General features: G+C 38.0%; 2 protein-coding genes across 3 annotated transcripts; both read left to right on the top strand.

The window, feature by feature from the left end:
• Positions 1-1928: 1928 nt before the first annotated feature.
• Positions 1929-21068, top strand: LOC103723002 (glutathione synthetase, chloroplastic-like). 2 transcript variants are annotated; one of them, XM_008813777.4, is made up of 13 exons: positions 1929-2380; positions 4510-4679; positions 6368-6443; positions 6648-6778; positions 13500-13622; positions 13712-13792; positions 14855-14935; positions 15075-15144; positions 15327-15448; positions 19118-19257; positions 19341-19533; positions 19633-19774; positions 20732-21068. In XM_008813777.4, exons 1-12 carry the CDS (start codon positions 1976-1978, stop codon positions 19754-19756), a joined length of 1716 nt encoding a protein of 571 aa, XP_008811999.1. In that variant the 5' UTR covers positions 1929-1975; the 3' UTR covers positions 19757-19774; positions 20732-21068. The 2 variants fall into 2 exon arrangements, with proteins under 2 accessions (XP_008811999.1, XP_008812002.1); XM_008813780.2 differs by lacking the exon at positions 4510-4679 and having other exon boundaries at positions 2147-2380.
• LOC120110240 lies at positions 6785-10743 on the top strand. The gene is made up of 2 exons (XM_039124647.1): positions 6785-10499; positions 10584-10743. Exons 1-2 carry the CDS (start codon positions 8750-8752, stop codon positions 10730-10732), a joined length of 1899 nt encoding a protein of 632 aa, XP_038980575.1. The 5' UTR covers positions 6785-8749; the 3' UTR covers positions 10733-10743.
• Positions 21069-21284: the final 216 nt, after the last annotated feature.

Genomic DNA, 21284 nt, shown 5'->3' with positions numbered 1-21284 from the left:
CCGACCCGACCCGACTCATTTGCATCCCTAATGTTTATAGTATGCAAAAGGTATGTTCATATTAGGAACTAAAATCAATAAACTTACAGGCAAAAAGTTCATTCCCATCCTATTGCTATTTTTTTTTGCTATATAGTTTCTTAATAGTATGACTAAACAATGACTTCATCTGATTTTTCTGTATTGCAACAGATTTATTATTTTTCAATCTCCTTAAAAAGGATAACAAACAAAGAACTATCTCCATCGTGTCTTGGACTATCCCCATTTTTGCATACTTAAATGGATGAGAATGTTGGAATCTTACATTGTTCATGTTACATTTATATTTTATTTGTTTGTTTTCCTATATTTTCATATGACTTATTGGATATTTGGTCAAATTTTTGTATATTGTAGTTTTAAATTGATCGTTTAGTCCATTTATTCACTATATAAATTATAGTAATGTTTATGGTTTTATTTCAAATAAGTCGGCCACTTTTTTTGTGATACATTTATATCAACATCTTTCAAAAAGATTTATTCACAAAAACAATATGAATATTAATAACAATACATTTAATGTACTGCAAACTTTTTTGATTCATGCATCTCTTTTGCATGTGTTAATGACCAGACATGTTTGACGTAAGAGGAAAAAGAAAGAATGAGTAATAAAGTCCAATCTATTTAGGAGTTGAATTGAAAAAGAGATAATGCAGTCTCTTTGGAAAAAAAAAAAAGAAGGAGAGAACTATTAAGTAATCTAGTAGGTAAGTAACATATTTTTAAAATATCTACTTTGTTGCTTAATTAAAAAAGATAAATTGGTGAGGTTTTTTTGGCATAAAAATTGACAAACAAAATCAAGAGGGAACATTCTCTGATTTTGAAACTATTATGTTATATATAGGATAGATTACTTTCTAAATGGTACATACTTCAATGCTAGAATAACATTTTATTAAAGTTTATAGCACATTCCTTATGAAAGACATTAGCAGCAGTATTTTAATTATAATCAAATTATCTTGTGAAATACTTTAGAATTAAGGAGTGTATATATGACTTTAATCTTTGACTTCTCTTTAGGGTTCTATTTGTCATTTATTTAACAAAAAATCCCTTTAATTAATTGAAAAATACCATTAGCTCTAAAGAAGGAAAAGAAAAAAAACCCTCAAATCTCTCAATCTCTTGTTAAAGCATCTCCAAAAGGAATGAAAACCTTAAATATCATACCAATGGGCCCTTTTTGTGTCCATTCAAATTCAATTTATGTTCCAAATCTAATCATCCTAGCTTTTGAGGTTTTTTCACAAAAAATCCAAAATTTTCAAGAAATAAATCCTACCACTAGAGTCGTGATGCAGGATACCAAAAATAAAGATTAAACTACATTTATAAGAATTTCTATTCAAATTAGCTGGTGTCAATTTTTCTATTCTTACTCCTTTTTTATAATTTTGAGAATTAGTGCATTTACTAACACTATAAGTTCACATCCTTAAGATGCATAAGACATCAAAATAATAATAATAATAATAATAATAATAAAATCCTGGAAACAAGTTATGTATAAGTCTTTTAAATCATCATCAACAAAATTTCTTGAAAGCCTACTTTTTGATAGAAATGAAAGCCAAATAGCAACTACATGAGCCCCCCACCAAAACAATATTATGGCCATGAGATGGAGACCTCAACATATGCGCTGCCTACGGAGCAGGGCCCCACTTGGCCACAGCCCACTAAAAGCCAGGCCCGCAATGGCTACGACGAATCCTACAAAACAGCCTACAGCGAAAGCAGCGCGGATTCCAGGTGCCGTCTGGCCCGTCTCCCGTGCGCCGAAGCCCCTCTCGGTGGGTCCCACGCCGCGACTGTGTGGACACAGAGGCGGACGCACGGATGATGGCGTAGCGAATCCGCGCTCGGAACGAAAAGGACTCTTCCTGAAAGAGCCCGGCAGCCAGAGACCGCAGCGATTGGAATGGGCGCCGGCTGCTCGGCCCTTTGCCTCCCGGCCTCGTCGTCTCTCATCGCCTTCGCTCCCAAAACCATCGCCGTCTCCAATTCTTCTACTCCGACCTCCAACTACAAACCAAAATACTCCTCCCCCTTCGCTCCCAATACCATCCTTTTCTCTCGCCCCCATCTTCGAACACCTCATAGAAGCATGGACCTTTCTTCATCTTCTTCTCCCGTGCCCTCTTCTTCTTTGCTCCCTGTGGGATGTGGGAGATCCGGTGAGCTCGAAGAGGCTCGTGATGTGGCCACGCCGGGGCATGGGTCTGGTGCTCGCGGGGTTCCTCCGGGCTTGCTGGAGAAGTTGGTCTATGATGCTCTGGTTTGGTGCTCTCTCCATGGGCTTGTCGTCGGGGATAAAAGCGTCCAGGTATCTTGACTCCAAAAGCAACTGATATATCTTCTAAAGATTCGATTTTTAGCCATAAGTTCGATTCTTTTCTTGTTCTGGTGATGATCTGGGAAAGTAGTTAAATTTTCCTTCTTAAAAAGCGGCTCTTTTGAAGTTTTCATTAGGATACTGTCAGCATGAGAAGTGGAAAACAATGATCTGAGGCCTTATGTGACTGCATTTTGACAGATGAAAAGCATCAGGAGAGTTATAATATTGTATGCAAAGATGTTGCTGATTTAATTGAACTTCTGTTGAAATTAAACAAGCGAATAAGCAACATCAAGTTCATGTATTGGTAACTGTTGATGGTCAACGCTTTTGCTTTTTCTAATGCTTTGTCAAAAGAAGCACAGAAAGAGACATGCTTGGTCGTTGGTAAACTTCACCAGATCCCAGTAATTATATTTGAAGAAGAATTCTCCGACATGGCATTTAGTGCGGTTGGTTCAATAGATTAAGTGAAAGCTACCGCTTTGGAAACCTACAGTACAATCTTTGGACAATTGCACTACCTTCGCACACACCTAGCATAACCCCTTAGCTGATTCATCAAAGTTTAGGAACATGATGCTATAAAAAAGAGACTCTGGTTGGAGCTTGTGTGAAGTTAGAGAAGCCCTGAAAGCTCGAAACATTTACAAAATGACCATTCTTTGGCCTACATCTATGATTAATTGGAAACTTGAGTACGATGATTTACCCAATTCCTGGTTAGGAAAAGGCAATAAAAGATAATTTTCCTTAGACTTTATAAATAAATAACTGATTTTTCTGCTCACAAGCATGTTGATGGTCATAGGTGGGATTTTATTGTTCAATATGCCATGGAAAGGTCAAAGGAATGAGGAAGAGTATGCTCACCGACTTCTAGTGTTAATTTTCAAGAGTTTTGCAATTGTTTCTTAAACAAGTTGTATTCAGGTTAAGTAGCTGGCCACTTTATGAGCTCTATGTAACAAGGTCCATTGCTACATGTAAGAGTTACATGGAGAGGTTTATTTGTAATAATCATCATGCTTTTTCACTTAGTATAATCCTGTAAAAATTGCAACTTCAAGAATAGATATGTGGCCTAAAACCTCAATCATCTGATAGTATTCTGGCTTCAAAAGAATTCTTTTAAATATATTGTTTTTATTTCCAGTCATAGGTGTAGTTGTTAGCTTCTGTTACAAAGCTAACTTGATGCTATTGGCATGATCTCACCCTGATAGGTTTTGAATATTTGATAAAGGAAACACATTCAAATGGAGAATCAAGCATAGGTGTAGTGTAAGTGTTGCGTTAAATGAGAAGGCTATGGCTTACAATTCCTGACTCAGTGTGGTTATTATTTTCTCTAAAAGATTTGGGTTTGGATGTCAAAGAATCAATTGAGATATTAAGTGATGCTGTCTTCCATGAAAGAACTATGTAGAGATTGATTGTGGTTTTGTCTTAGAAGATGCTATGCTGATAAATATATTTCTGCTCCATTTGCAAATTCCAAAGATTTGCTCGCACATGTGTGCATATTAAAATAAAAGAACTAAAGTTTCTGAAATTGCAATGATATGCTTCATGCAGTGCTTGTAATTTTCTATGCTTCTGGTTCCATGATCTCTATAATGACCCATTGATGAACTTTGATAGTTTTCTGCATTTAACTATTAGGGTGGGAGCCTTCCACCGAGAAAAGAAAGATAAAATGTCAATGTGGAGATGATCTATGACAATTATGACAGATTTTAAAAGATTCGAAAGATGTTTACCATTTTTTTATTTTTGGCACAGAGTATGTTTACAGATTATAGTTTCAAGTTGCTGCTTCAGTTTATCTTGATTATGGCATATAACAGTTTGCACACTACAGTTCTTTCTCAGTTTCTCTAATAGAATTAGAACACTTGTTTTGTTAATACTTTTGCTGTAAACAAAGCTTTTAGATTTATACTGCTGCTTTAATGTTGTAAATGTTTATCATTGTTTTATCTGATATGCTGCAAGTGCCTCTTGTTGATATATGAAACAAAGTTATGATTTAGATATATTTACTTTCTGCCAAAGCCATGGCCTTATGTTAGCACTGTCAAATTAGCCAATTAAATTAAACATGAAACTTGCAGAGATCAGGAACAGATCCTGGCATTGGTCTGGTTCATGCCCCATTTGCACTTTTGCCAATGCCATTTCCAGAAGGTTACTGGAGGCAAGCATGTGAGTTAGCTCCCATTTTCAATGAGCTTGTAGATCGTGTGAGCTTGGATGGAAAATTTTTGCAAGATTCTTTATCCAGGTTGTTCCCTAATACCCTATGACGATCAGACCTTTATTTAGCTCATGAGATGTAGGATATACCAGCTTGGTTGTAGATGGTGGCATCTATTTTGGTAATCGTCAGCATGTTTTAATAACTCACTTTGTTGAAAACACCAGACACAATTTACATTTGTTTTATTAACTCATTTATTTTTTTGTCATCCAGATTACTTGATGATTTCATTTTTGCTCTTCTTTTTACTTGATGTCCTAATTGGAATATTAAACTTTAGTAATAGTAATGGTACTAGCTCTCTTCAGTGGAGATGCCGACAATTTCAGACATCAATTGCATAATGCATCAATGTAATATATGCATTCAGAATCTAATGTTCCAAAGACATCCATTACCTTAAGTTACAGCTTGTTAGTTGTTATTGTTATGGCTTGTTCATATCATGAATCTATATATCATTTGGTGCACGTATGCCTGTACTAGTGTAAACTATATCTCAATCATCTTTTTGCTACGTTGTTGCTCATTGCCAACTCCATTTGCACTGTATTGAATCCATACAATCATCTTTTTGTGCTCGTTGCATTATATTTGGAGACTCTTGTCAATGAATTGCATGCCTGTTGTCGGCCTTCACATTTTGATATTACTATCTAGTTGGTTTCTTGTTTCTGTAGACCATCAAATTGGCTTCTTTGTTGATGGTGATCGTTTGGTGACTGCCAATATTTTGGCATCTCTTTGTTGGCTGGTTGCTAGACCTTAGGGATTTTGTCTTGATCTTGGAGGAGGCATCGAGGGCAATTTATATTATTCATCATCTCCAAATATTGTTGAATTTGATTGCCATTTTAGACAATCCAATAGGACTTAGGAAGTTTTTTACATTGTTTCTGCTTTAAACAACAATGCATTAAGATACTGTGCATGCATGTCTCTCTGAGATTTAGACCTTCCTTTTTTGTTTGGTTCTTAGAAGTTTATCATGTTTGACATTGGACTGTGTAAGTTTGGCAATTAAACTCATGTTTTAGGAACATAGTCTAGTGTTTATAAATTTAATCACCATAGACTAATATAATTCAAGGATTAAAGTCTCGATACCAATAACTGTCCCAGTTTGGTCTTGGGTCGGTATAGCACCAAGATGGGTCAAGACGGACTGGGATAGACTGGAACAAGTCTGATGACCTATGGTATGCCATTTTATACTGAACCGGGCGGTATAGGGTATAGCATACCATACCAGTTTGGTACTATTACATAGTATAGAGGGTGTACCGACACTCCGTACGCCGAAGGGGCCCCTATGCTGGACGTACCGGCACAGTAATAGGGTGGCACCGGTACGGAGTCCGGTATCAAGACGGCGTACCTTATGATGACCATTTACAATAAGAATGAACAGGAAAAAATATTGAAAAATAATGTGATCCAGGATGCATTGCATCCTAAGCGTCAGGACACAACCAGCCGGTACCAAATAGCATGATCGGAACATCGCCATTTATGAGTGAACTGATATCTCAAGGGTGTCCTGAGGCTTGTTGAAACATTACAGTACTCGCGGGTTGTGTTGGGATGCACAGGGATGTGAATCCTTGGTATAATTACTGGTGACCGACAATATGGGCTATATTGAACTATTGCTTAGAGTAGAGAGCGCATGCATTTTTAATAATTCATTCTTTGTCATATTGACATTGCAGAACAAAGAAGGTGGATGCTTTTACTGGTAGGCTCCTAGATATCCACTCAAAGATGTTGGAAATGAATAAACGGGAGGTATGTCTCTTAACTTGATCTTTAATTTGTTGTATAACTCTTCATTCGGTTATACACAGTAATGAAGGAAAAGAAGCTTTGTAAATATTTCTATGACAGAATAAAATATTGCAGATTATATTTTTCCTTTATTATTGTTTCTTTGTAGTTTTGTTTTTTTATTATTGTTTCTTTGTATTAATTACATTTCAACAAACATATCAGGACATTCGTTTGGGACTGCACCGGTCAGACTATATGCTTGATGCCGAAACTAACCTACTTTTTCAAATAGAGCTAAATACCATTTCATCCTCATTTGCTGGTCTTAGTTGTCTAGTAAGCGAGCTTCACAGGTTAAGTGGCATAATTATTTTCTTAGATGGTATATTTGTTCTCTCTGTTTTTAAAGCATTTTTTTTTTGTTTTTGTTTAATCTTGCTCATGTTCTTATGATCTTGTGGTTTCTCTAGTTTATTAATTACTCATGATACAAAATGCAATTTGAGTTTTTACTGCATGTTCTGTTTGATTGGAAAGGAAATGTTAGAAAATTAAAAATATTCAAAGACAGAAAAGAAGAAAATTGAGAGTTTCTCTTGATTTCCTGAACTGAGAAAGTTGCAAAAAAAGCTATAGAGTAAGACAAAACAGTTTATCATGATCTACTTTTCTGTAGTTCTTTTCTATCAGAACTGATACACAAAGTATGGGCCTGTACTGGTAACTGACCTGTATACTATATACCATGGTATGTACCAACATAAGGTATCAGCCAGCACCACAGGCACCCTAGATCAGTATGAGTGGTATGGGGCTGGTTTGGGCAATACAGACTAAATGGCATGCCTTGTACTGACAATTACAGGAAATCTGCAGTATCATGATGTATGCTGTATAGTGTATTGCATGGTTTCAAAAACTGCTAGAACAAGTAAGCACGACCAATATCTGACCATTTCGGTCTGAAACCAGCATTAGTAGGGGTGTCGAGATGCCGAAACCCTGTGTACTGGTTTGTATCAACCATATCGATTTGTATCAGTCCATACTTGTGTGTTTTGGTGCATATTGATGGTACCGTACCAGTGCGTGTTGGTAATTTTTCATTTTTTTGGAATCTAGTAGCTTCGGTATGTATTGTAGGTACCAGTAGTGTATTGTTTTGATGGAAAAACAGTGTGGGGTTCAGTATGGGTCTTTAAAACCTCGATGTATTGCTGACGTAGAACTGGAGAAGAGGAGATAGAGAGAGAAGAAGAATAAGAGTAAGATGGGAGAAAAGAGATGAAGGATGAGAGGGAGAGAAAGTAGAGCAACTCAATAAGCTGTATTCTCAACAATACAATCCAAGGAATGCCGTACCGGCCCATACCGGCTGGTACGTACCGGTCCGGTCCTTGACCGGTACCGGAAACAGATGAAAACCAGTATTTTCCGGTTTTCTTCTGTGAACCGGCCGGTACGGAGCCCATACCGGCCGGTACCGCTTGGCACCGGCCTCGTACCGGTGCGAACCGGCCGGTTCGCACCGGTACGGTGTTTTTTTGGGGGGGGGACCACAGCGCCTCGCGCGGTGGTTTTTAAAACCACCGCGTGGCGCGTGGTTTCAAAAACCACGCGCCACGCGTGGTTTCAAGGAAGAAGTGGCCCACGGGCCACTTCTTTCAAAAAAAAAAAAGCCGGTTTTTTTTTTGTGGGAACCACAGCGCGTGGCGCTGTGGTTTTTAAACCACCGCGTGGCGCGTGGTTTTAAGGAAGAAGTGGCCCACGGGCCACTTCTTTCAAATAAAAAAAAAACCAAGGTTTTTTTTTTTGGGGGGAACCACAGCGCCACGCGCTGTAGTTTTTAAACCACCGCGTGGCGCGTGGTTTTTAAAACCATGCACCCGCGCGTGGTTTTAAGGAAGAAGCGGTCGTGGGCCACTTCTTTCAAATAATAAAAAAAAAAAAGCTGTGGCCTCCGGCCACTCCTTCCCATCAAAAAAACAAGAAGTGGCCGAGAGGCCACTTCTTTTCTGATGACAGCACCCTCGCTCGTTCGGTTATAAAAATCGAACGAGAGGCGTTGTTAATAAAAAATTCAGGAATGAGCCTCTGAAGAATAATTAGAGACGGGAAGATTTGAGAGATAGCCCACAAATTGAGGAGGAGGTCCTGCCCAAAAAATCCAGCGCAGACTATTTAAGGTGCGGTTTTTTTGTCCTATGTTATTTCATTAATTTTGTTAATAATTTATTTAAAAAAATAATTTATAAATTACTTAAATAATAAGATAATGAAAAAATTTACTTTATTAGCTTAATTTTTTGATAAGTTGTCCTTTTATGATAGAAATGGAGCCATCAAGAAAAATGAACCTTGCAAAACGTGATATTGGCTGGTCTTATGGGCGAAGACTTGGAAGTGAGGGGCAAAGACACCAGTTTCAATGCAAATTTTGCGACAAGGTTTTCAAGGGAGGAGGGGTAACCAGGTTGAAGCAACACTTAGCCGAAAATTCCGGTGAGGTTGCTACGTGCCCAAATTGTCCTAGCGAGATTCGTGTGCTGATGAGGCAGAATTTCGCTGAGGCTAAAGAAGCGAAGGAGATGGCTTCCAAGAAGAGGGTGGAGGTCGATCGCCAAGCGGCAGAGCCACCTTCTTATCACTCTAGAGAGCCAGAGGAGGTCGAGAATCTAGATGAGGAGGAGGCAGATATTCAGGCGGTAATGCATGCAAGCCTGGATGATCAGTGGCAGCAGGAGGAGGTGGCCAGGCATAGGGCTCGATTTGGGCCCTCTGTATACGAGTCAGGCGGCGGTTCTAGGAACACTAGACAAGATCCAGAGTTCTTGAGGACAACTTCAGTCAAGGAGGGCGTCGGCAAAGAACGTGGCCGGATTGCATCTATGCTGGGTAGTTTTGGTAGCCGAAAGAAGTCATCTAGAGAAATTCCACAAGGAGCGACAATTCATGATGTAGATCCGCATGCTCTCCCCAGTAGAGATTCAAGGCAGCAGAGGGTAGACACAATGTGGATGAAGGATAAGAAGAAAACTATGTGGCGAGCTATTGGATCCTGGTTTCACTTCAGCCACATCCCAGCGAATGTGGCAGACAATACATACTACAGGTCTGCCATTGCTGCCATACAAGCTGCCGGTCCCGGTGTAGCTCTTCCAGGCCCGAAGGACATATACGGTGAGCTTCTTGACAACAATAAGGAGGAGCTGGAGAATTGGATTGACTCCTACAAGAGCAAGTGGCCCATATATGGACTAACCATCATGTGCGATGGTTGGACCGGTCCGACCAGGCGGAGCATCATCAACTTCCTGACATACTGTGATGCTAAGACCTTCTTCCACAAGTCGATTAATGCTTCGGCTTATATGCACAACACCTCGTACATGCTGAAACTTATGGAGGATGTGATTGATCTGGTAGGAGAGGAGAATGTCGTGCAGGTCGTCACTGATAATGGGCCGCAATATAAGGCTGCCGGGCAGGTCTTGATGGAGCGGCAGCCACATATTTTCTGGACCCCATGTGCTGCACATTGTATCGATCTTATGTTGATGGACATTAGAAAGATCCGTAGGGTGCAACAAACGGTGGAGACAGCCCAACGCATTACCAGGTATATTTATAACCATAACTGGGTCCTTTCATTGATGAGAAAGTATGCAGGGGGAGAGATTCTGAGACCAGGAGTCACACGGTTTGCTACCAACTTCATCGCACTTGATAGCATACTCAAGAAGAGAGGAGCCCTACGTCAGATGTTTGCCAGTTCCGAGTGGTATGATAGTAGATATTCTTATGCCGGCACTGAAGGGAGCAAGATAGAAGACTTGATGACGAGACAGCCATTCTGGCAGCGGGCTACTACAATAGTCAAAGCTATCAAACCATTATATGAAGTGCTGCGGGCTGTAGATAGCGAGATCTGTCCCCAGATGGGGTTTTTGTATCACATGATGGTCAAGGCAAAGGATCAGATTATGGAGGCAGATCCAGCACATGGCCGGTCATACATCAACATCATTGAGCAACGGTGGAGAGCGCAAATGGGTACAGAATTACATCTAGCAGGTAAGCTAAGATATAATTATAGTGACAATTATAGTGATGGATATAATTATATAATTATGCTAAGATAGTCTCGTATATGTGCAGCATACTGCCTAAACCCCCGGTTTCAGTATAGCATAGATGGAATTGGTATGGATGAAACACTTCTGGATGCTTTGCGTAATGTGATTTACAAGATGGAGGCAGATCCAGAAAAAGCGGCCCTATGTCTTGAAGAGGTAATTATGATTTAGTAATTACCAGCATGTGTAAGTATATCGGCATCTTCAATTATTAACATGGTTTTCTTATGCTTATTTTTCACAGAGCAAATTATTTAGAGAGGGCAGCTATAGTTTTGGCCAACGAGCGGTTGTCGTCAGCAAACACAATATGAATCCAGGTACGTGACACATCAGGAAAACATTCACCTGGTGTTACTTAGTTACTATTATGGAACTATCATATATGTAATTTTCATAAATATTTTTGCAGCTGAATGGTGGGTGCATTTTGGCGGATCCGCGAGAAATCTAAAGCGGATAGCTATCCGGATCCTCTCCTAAACAGTCTCCTCTAGTGGATGTGAGCGCAATTGGTCCACCTTCGTCCTTATCCACAGCAAACAAAGAAACCGTTTGACGCAAAAGCGCCTCAACGACCTTGTTTATGTGCATTACAATTTGCGGTTGAGACTAAAGTGCATCCAGGAGGAAGTGGAGCTCAAGTATACAGATCCGATTTACGGATCCTTCACCGCTGATGACGATGATCCACTACTCGGCTGACTTGTAGGCCAGCAGCAGGAGCCCGAGCTTGACGAGCCAGGATCGCCTCCACGACCAGCTATCTTCATAGCCACCGAAGCTGGGGTCGATCCAGAGCAATGGGCTGAGCGCAATATTCCACGCACTCCCAGAGCTGATCAGCCGCAGGCACAGGGGAGCCAGACAGAGAGGGCCAGGAAAGAAAAACAAAGAATCCCAATGGAGAGTGTCGAGGAAGAGACTTGGACTAGCAGCGATGAAGGTTCTGGTGGTGATGGATCTTCTAGCCATGGAGGGAGCGGAGGACAGTATGGTACTCATGAGACACAGCCGGAGGGTGATCTTTATTTCACCGGTGAGTCCCAATTTATGGGTGCTACATAGGATACGGACCACGGTCGACCACCTGATAGATTTCGTGAGGATATTATTGGATATAGAAGACGGGCTCCTTGAGGTCGTTCAGGAAGACAGGATACGACTGCAGGTTCAACAACATACGGATACAGATTCTATTATGCACGGCCTCAGCTTGACGAATATGGATATGGTGCATTGGATTTTGCTTCCGCCATATTTGGATGGGCCCCTACATAATCAAAGGACACCTCTCAGAGCCAGAGCGTGAGCGAGAGATCCGACAGTTCTTATAACCTGGCGCGCGTTCCTTCTGATTGGGTTGATTTGCCTTCTCCTGATTATACTTATGATCCAAATATCTACGAGAGCCATCGGCACTCGTCCCGATTTTAGATATCCTAGAGTACTTTAAATGTATGTAAATGATTGTATCTTAATTTGAAGATATTTTATGTGTATGATTTTATCATTTGGAACGGGAGGAAAACATAACATGCAATCATGCATCATATATGTTTCAAATTTCAACCCTAAATTTAAATATAAAAACATCAAAAATCATGAATAAAGCAATAAAAAAACATCAATTTTCACTTAATTTAAGATCCAACAGAGACAACATTTAAAAAAAAAAAAAATCTGGCTCGCGGTACCGGCCGGCCACCGGTACGCCGATCCGGACCGGTACGGTGTACCTTGATACAATCTGTCTTGTCAATAACATAACAATAGATTTATATAGACATACCAAAACACTAATACAAGAAACCCTAGAATCCATGTATTAAAAAAAATCTAGAGTCCAAATAAAATTCTAGAATCCACATAAAAATAAAATTTCCTAACTTCTTCTATAGACACGCCTAACATAAGTATGCCTAAGTTCCTTATTCATGGATAGTCCTCTGTCAATTACACCTTAAGATGGTATGAAACATGAGTTATTTATCTTTTTTCTATTATTTACATTGTTTTGGTATAAAAATACCCAAACTGGATGCCCTAACCAATACAATATACTCTAAAATGATGCCCAATATGGTTGTTTTGCTCCATTTTTCTTCATCCTTTTTGATACTATTAATATTTTGAATATATTTCTATCTTTAGCGTCTTTTCTTTCAAAAATTGAGAAGCTGTCCGCCAAAGTTGAAACTCATTTAGCACAGCTTAAACTGAAAGCAAAACTAAGATTTTGGACCTCATTTAGATATAACTGCATCATTAATCATGGATAGTTGAACAATGATGTCTTCAATGGCTAACAAATATTGTCATGGAAGCAGCTTGGTTGTTGGAAGTGGGATCAAGTGGAGGAGTGGATTTGAGCATGGGCATGGTGAAGCAAGTCTCTCAAAAAAATTTAGAATACAGAAATTCTTAGGAAGTGGATGTGGGGACAGTTTTCAAAGTGCGTTTGTAACCCTTAGTTGATGTTTCCATCTATCATGGGGAGGAGTGTCGGAAATGATTAGAGTAAGAAAGTGCATATAGAATTTTCCCAACCGATTTATGGAAATTAGTAATCATCATAGATTCATCAGGTCCCTGAAATAAATGTTAGAAGTCATGGATTATTTGCAAAATTGGGATTTAGATTGTGAACGCCAGAACTCCTTGATTGCTCTTAGGACCATAATATAGAAAACAGAGATAAGGCATAAACAAGTACCCATAGATAAATATGTTCAGTTGAAAAAATAGCAGAACACATGCTTTTTACAAAAATTTTTCTGTTAATGTTGTTATTTCTAGAGAATCTGATCTTGAACTCCCTTTGCACAAGGCTGTAATGCTCTAGCATGTCTTAATATTTGTCATTTGCGTGCAGAATCTTATAGCATACTCACATATCTGGAGCATATAAAACTAATCATTATTTGCCATCTTGCAGAAATTTAATTAATCACTATGGGAAAGACCTAGAATTAGATTCAAGAAGAGTTCCTGGAAATACAGTTGTTAGCCGATATGCAGAGGCATTAGCTAAAGCATGGAATGAATATAACAATAGCAGGTTGAGTATGTGCAACTTAACTTCTGTTTAGATATAGAGAAGCCTTGATGAACCTTCACTAACCGTTTCAAAATTTTGTTGCTGTCCAGTGCTGTAGTAATGCTTGTTGTTCAAACTGAAGAGCGCAATATGTATGACCAACATTGGCTCTGTGTCGTGTTGAGGGAGATATATCCTTAAACCTTGTATTGCTAGATTTTTGTTTCCACAAATGAGAGCATTATCTGACGTTAGAATTTTGCAGAACCAATTTCAGCAATTCTTATAGACAGACCTGTGCTTTTGGAGGCCAAAGAATATGATACTTAACCCAACTATACATTCATCAACTGATGGAAAAAAAATTATTTGTAGTACTGCCTTGTATCATGGATTCATGACCCAAAAGCTTAAGCTATTGGAAGGAGGACCGGTCCATGCTAATAAACCCATATGTCACCACTTTGATTAGTCAATGTAGAATTATGACAATCTCCCCCGCCCACCTCATGATGCCCACATCATAGTGGGCTCCAATAGCACTTGTCTCGGACTTGCGGCCCAAAAGCTTAAGCTGTTGGGAGGAGGTCCGGCTCAGGCTAATAAATCTTTGTGGCACTCTTTTGATTAATCAATGTAGGACTATGACAATCTTCCCGACCTAATCTTGTGACGCCCTCGTTACGATTGGCTCCTACTAGCAAAGGGGGCCTAACCTATGGACCATATCCTACTCAACCCTTCTAGATCCTCCTCGATCTTGGTACCCCTCAATGAGGGACCCACATAACTAATAAAAGTGGTGATGCACAATGGGCTTAGCTTTGATACCACTTATTACGGACTCACTGCCCAAGCTTAAGCTGTTAGGATGAGGACTGACCCAGGCTAATAAACCCATATGGCACCTCTTTTATTAGTCAATGTGGAACTATGACATTTGTTATGAAGGCAACCTTTCGACATTACATAAAAAGTTTAACCATCTTCTATTATCAATTGGCCTGTTCTATTTGATTAAACCAAAGTTATTGGATCATCCATCCTTTTTCTTATGAATTTATCTTGCCAATAGGGGCTACTTCACCAGTTTAGTTTCTCATCTATTTAGATCATGTTCAGTAGTTTAATTGCTTTTAACAAGCAATGGACATATCATTGTAAAATGTTGGTAGATTCTCTGAGACATGGGATCAATTTACTTACCAATATGATCATGGCATACTCCTCAAATTTTCTTAACTCTCTAGCACGCATGGCGTGGCCAGTATTCGCAAAAGTTTGGCAGAAATAGATGCGGAAGGGCAGGTTCTACCTGATGGAACACTCATTGTGTATGGCGCTTTGTTCCTGCAAAATTAACTCTGCTTTCTGGAGAATAGAAATGGAGGGCATATTTCTTTTGCGTTATAACATTTTGAATTTTAGGGATTACATTTTCAACTGTTTAAGTTCAAAATTTTTTACATGCAGAGGTGGCCAAACAGTTGCTGTAGTCTATTTCAGGGCTGGTTATTCACCAAATGATTATCCTTCAGAATCAGTAAGAAATATCATTTAGTCATTTTTTAATTAGATATTTTTATTTGTTATATGATGTCACAACTAATAAAGGTTACTGTGCAATTTGCAAATATATGTAGCAATAATCATCTTGGGCTTCTTCACAAATAATTATATATTAATATCTCTGTTTCGTTCACTATGCTTAGTTTCTTATGACAGGAGTGGAGAGCCAGGCTTTTGATGGAACAATCCAATGCCATTAAGTGTCCATCAATATCTTATCATTTGGTCGGGACCAAGAAGATCCAACAAGAACTAGCAAAACCAAATGTGCTTGAAAGGTGACTTCTTTATTATTACTTTTATTGAAAGTTTGTTGGTTATATAATTTAATGGTCTCATCTCTTGGTCCATTTGCTTAGTGGACTGATTTATCTGTGACACCAGGAGCTGCATACTTAATTGGCATGTGCTCACCTTTATCTGTCGTAATTATATTTTGGGTTCATCCTAAAGCTGACTTTGCACATGTTGCTGTTGTTTCGGTGACAGAATCTATAACCACTTGTGATTAAAATTTTTTGAGTTTGGTTGGCTTTAACATGTGGATACCATCTAAGGTTCTCATTCCATATGACCTTTCCTAGAAGTACTCGCTAGTACTTATACATGTGCATGCACGTGCACAGACAGTATATATGTAAGTATACATGCATGCAATGCATGCATTGATGGCTGGCTGGCTGGCTTCTGCTTCTTGAAACGATGTGAACTCCTGAGCATAGTACTATATGTGATTTTAGGAATTGGTCTCCAATCAAATTAGACATTCATTGAATTTATCAGGTTGTAGTGATGGCAAGTTGGCAACACCTTCAATGAACCCAGACTCATTCCCCACCTTCTTAGCTGCACTTTTTATATAGTATTTTGCTTATTGAATTTCCATCTTATAGGATCGTGGTTGAGCTACGTTGTGGCAGTTGCTCAAACAGATGTCTCAGTGGCTGATATAACAATATATGGGAATACTTCGATTCTTGATATATTTGGGATTTTTCAAAGAGCTAGTACATAGTAGGAACTATCATGAAAATTTTCTTATTGAAAAAATGGTTTGATGTACTGACATAAAATTAATATGTCATTAAATCTCTATCATGCTGATCAAGTTATCGATCCAATATGTAGGCAATCTAAATATGTCATCAATCTATAAACTGGATACCATGCCAGGTTATGCTTAATGAGCAGGCAACTTGAATCTTGTTATGGTGAGAAATGGTCAGGCTTAGTGTCTATATCTTTTGTAAGCAATAATTCTGTAGTTCTTCCTTTTTATCTTGGTTAGCAAGTAAGTTTCCTGTCCTTGACAGAACAAGGGTAGAGAAAAGATGTTTCTCAAGTGGAAGAATGGAACATGTCTTGTCATGTAGAAAAAGAGCCTTGTTATATGAGAGCATAATTAAATGCCTAATATTATGAGAGTATCATGACTTATGCTTTAACTCTTGAGATGGGAGGGGCTCCTAGTAGGGACATGTCCGTATATGGGGAAGCACAATCACAATGTCAATACAGCCACTGCTGGTGGTTGGTGATTGGTAGGAAGTCAATCTTTCAATAGGTTGTCTTCATAGTTCTTCATATGGCAACAGACTGACATTTTTGGGCTGGATCATGTACTTTTCTGTGCCCATTGAGTCGCTGTTGCTTCTACCTAGAGGGATCTCACATGTCAAAAGACAGTTTACTTGTTTGCTCTACCTTATATTGCATTGCATTCAGCAAATTCCACCTCACATTTGGATAACAGTCTCAGAGACCGATTCTTGGTGGCTATTTTGTTAAAGGGCTGTCGTGAATGAATGGATGGTACAGCATTGGGACAACACTAAATCCACAAATTTGTTAATATGTCTGTATCGCAAAGGTCTAGGACAAGTAGCAGCTTTGCATAATCTGAATGTATAAATTGTATCATATCTCTCGATATGATCATGATCATGTTTTAGTTTCAAATAGTGCTTGGAAACCAAAACCAAATTGTTTCAGGTTCAGTTGGAATCAATCAGAAACAATGGCTAGTTTCAGAGTTTTGTACAAAATGACCTATGGGGCAAAACAGGAAAATCTATATATGGGCGATTGTGCTAATTTTTATGTCATTTTCTCATTTGTTTGAATTCCAGGAAGCATGTTCATAATTAAAGTTGGATTTTGCAAGTTTTGAAATGATATGTAATCATGCTTATATCTTATAGGCATGCAATTATCATGTTCAAGTTTATCATCAAATATCAATATAATATATACAAACTACCAGTGGTGCATCCAAATGTCTTGAGCAATACTGTGTATCATAAATAATGTCTTCTCATGCCTTAATTATTTTTTAATATATTTGTTAACATTTTTGGATGCTTTGAATCTTGGCTAAATCTGATGAAAATGGACTTGCCATATAAATAGTCAAAATTGCCATAACTGAAACTCACCAGGGCTGGCTGAAACCAAATCCAATATTGAACTGGGATCTTGACCAAAATTGTACTGTTAAATCATGGCAAGGCACAAGTTTCTTGTCATTCTCCATTTTAGGTGTTATGAACTTCAAAGCGTAGGCGAATAATAAACCAAACAACTGTGAAAAATAAGTTAAACATCTCCTAGTTAATACTTGATTGGGCATGTTGGAGTCTGGCATATATGAAAGCATAAGTGCAATCAGAAAGTTGGAGATTTGTACTAGAAAAAGAATTTTATATTTAGTTGTCCTAAGATGTTGATAACTTTTTTTGAGCACAATAGATGAATTTATATCGACAAGGCAGTCATATTTACTACGAATAGATTATTCTTACTCCAAGGAAAAAATGTAGTGATGATTATTAGACAGTTAATGATTTACATATTATAAGTTTTTTGGTAATTTACCAATATTTTTCATTTTAAAGAAAGATATCCATCTTTACATTCACATTTGTTTCATTTATTCAGAAATATCAATCTTTTGTATTCAAGTAGAACTTTCTGGTTAAGGCAAAGGTGGTTTCATCCATTTTGTTCACATCAAATTTCTTTCAAAAGAAAATGAAAATCATTGGATCCTAGGTTATTGAGCACACATGAAAACATGCTCATGTGCTCTATTACCTTTGGAGCTTAAATTTATTTAAGTTTCCTAGTTATATGGGATTTAGCCGTGACAAACATGAAAAAAAAAAGTTTCTAGGACTTGAACATAGTATACTGCCGCTTCCTTTCTTGTAATTTATGGTAGATTTCCAATTTCTTTCCGTGATTTTTCACCAATCACTTTTCCATGTGCCTACTTATTTTGCTATGCTTTTATATGATGGGATTCCTGAACTTGGTGCTTTAAAAATTATGGGAATGTTTTTATTTCTTTAATATCTTTAATGTATAAAGCAGTATCTTGGGTTTTCAAGTTTAAATAGGAAGTTTTACTTATATCTGCTTTCATCACTATGATGCAAAAATGCTCTAAAATTTGAGATAAGAAGGTTAAGACTATCACAAAGTTAAACTATATTTAGAATCAGGTATTGTTTCTTATGATGAAAATCAATATCATCACAAGCCTTGGATTTACATAATGCTAATTTATCATGTCAGATAATAATTTATAACTCCAATTATATTCATAATGTTGTTTAAGGCAATCTAAATAATAATTGTGTTTACTTCAAGATATTGCTTTTTCAAAATTAACTGACATCCAGATTGGGGAATGTTGAGCAGTGAAATTCTGTCAAGGTCTCTGAACCTAATTTTGGATAGTGTGATGTGCGAGATCATTAACATAAAACTGGCTGAGCCTTCATGTAGTGGACTAGATATTTTTAGCCCCTGGTGGACCTATAAAGCTTTCAATGGTTAAATTTTTCTTCTGATGTTATTGGATGATTCATTTGTTCCTGTTTCGGTAGCATTTCTATTTAAATTAATTTTTGCATGTGTCCATTGATATGTTTCCTGCCTTGTAGGTTTCTTGAGAATGAGAATGATATTGCTAAACTGCGGAAATGTTTTGCGGGGTTGTGGAGTTTGGATAATATAGATGTTGTGAAATCTGCTATTGAAAGACCTGAACTCTACGTTCTCAAACCCCAACGAGAAGGAGGAGGTTTAGTTTTGCAACAATCTGTATCAGTCATCTTCCTGTTCTTATTCCTTGTTTGTCCTCGCATCATGGTTTATTTTCTCCAGGGAACAACATTTATGGTGACAGAGTAAGGGAAATATTAATTAGGCTGCAGCAGGAAGGGAGTGAGGAACTTGCTACGTATATTCTGATGCAAAGAATCTTTCCAACAGCTTCTTGTGCCTATCTAGTCCGGGAAGGCATTTGCCATCAGGACCATGCCATTTCAGAACTTGGGATATATGGTGCCTATTTACGGTAAATGGACATCTCAACCATCTACATTTACAATTTCATGTTGCTTACTATTTGATGCTGAAGAACATACTGTTAGATACTCTGGCTTTCAATCAATAGGAACAAAGATAAGGTGATCATGAATGATCAATGTGGCTACCTGATGCGGACCAAGGTTTCTTCCTCAAATGAAGGTGGGGTTGCTGCTGGGTTTGCAGTCTTGGATGGTATTTATCTGACTTGACAAAGCATTTCTACTGAGGTAACCAACCACCAAAAAAGTTCCTGTTGCATAATTTAAGAGGTTTTTTTAGTAGACCTAATTTTGGTTGAGTTATTGACTTGTCACTATCATTTGTGTAGAAAATTTTGTTAGCATCTCATACGAACTGTGAGGGCATTTGCTGCATCACTGGATGGTTCTTTTTGTTCTTTTTTCATTTTACTTAGAAGCTTCTGGCAACGACAAAGTTATGTTAATCCCTTATCTGCTTGATGACCCAGAGAACAACTAAATTTAGTCCCTCAATCCTCTACCAACAAAGGATCAGACCACACAAAACTTTAAACAAGGTTTTGGGAACAATGTTTTACCAACAAGTTTGAAAATCTTTGTATTGCTTCCTGTCTTCCATTCATCTTTCTATGCTTTTTTAGTTACTGATACGGCAAATCCAGATGGAAAACAGCTTATTCTTGCAGCATGCCTACTTTATTTTGATTAGCATGCTGCCTGAAATTTATTAAATGGAAAATGGTAGGACCATTTGGTATTGCTTTTGTTTTCTGTTTTTGTTTTCAAAAATTCGAGAAGGAAAAACTGAACTAGACTGAACATAAAGCCTTTAGAGCTTTCGGCAGCAAAATTTTACCGCTTTCAAAAGATAGCGAAATTAAAAGCACGGAATGTCACGAGTCCTGTGCAAATGTCTCCAACATCAATCTCCATGCTGTTTTTCACTAGTTTGTTGGGAAACAAATACAGGAAAAAAGAACAGTATCCAACAGGCCCTTAGCTTTTGACAATATCTGATTTGACTGTATAAGAAAAAGTTCTTGATATTTTGCAAAATGGAAATAACTGGTTCCATTGAAGTTCACATTACCAACATTTTATCCTTCTTTATTTTGGTCAAAAGTTTGAAATAAAAATCTTATATTATGTTGAATCTTTAGAGGGTGAAGTCTTGCAACTAAATTTAATTGTCAACTTCTGCAGGTTATTGCCTGTGGAGCATGGTAAACAGTTCCTCACAACTTTTTAGGATGTAAAAGTAACATCAAGGAATTATTTATCATCTATGCATAATACACAGCATTTCTTTCTTGCAGTAACACTTGCATTTTTCTCTTTATTTTCTCAAAAAAAGAAAAAGGTATATGCTCTATCAGAACAAATTGCATTGGAGCACAATATTTATGTAACCGTCCTCTTGGACACTGAAAAGGTTATGTTGTGTACTGAAAATAATTGTGATGCAAATGATGTCTATTGGCAATGTCCAACAGCTATTCTGGAAATAAACAATTCAGGGCCGATTGTATGATTGTGTTTATTTCATTTCTTGATCGTAGATGCTGCAATTGTCACTTGATTGTTGCATGCCTTCATGATTTTTCTGTGTCGTTCTTTTTCTTCAAATTCGCAAGCCAAGATCGCTGAGTGGCAGTAAGATGTTCTTGTGAAGTGCCTTTTTGAAGGATTAACCCTGTTAATATGCTTATATAAGATGGGCAAAAACAATGAATCTCAGCCTCGAGACCCCACATCG

The sequence above is a fragment of the Phoenix dactylifera genome, chromosome 3, assembly GCF_009389715.1.
Source record: "Phoenix dactylifera cultivar Barhee BC4 chromosome 3, palm_55x_up_171113_PBpolish2nd_filt_p, whole genome shotgun sequence".
Lineage (NCBI taxonomy): Eukaryota > Viridiplantae > Streptophyta > Magnoliopsida > Arecales > Arecaceae > Phoenix > Phoenix dactylifera.
Note: the sequence above shows the minus strand (reverse complement) of the source record. Positions and strands in the feature narration are given on the sequence as shown.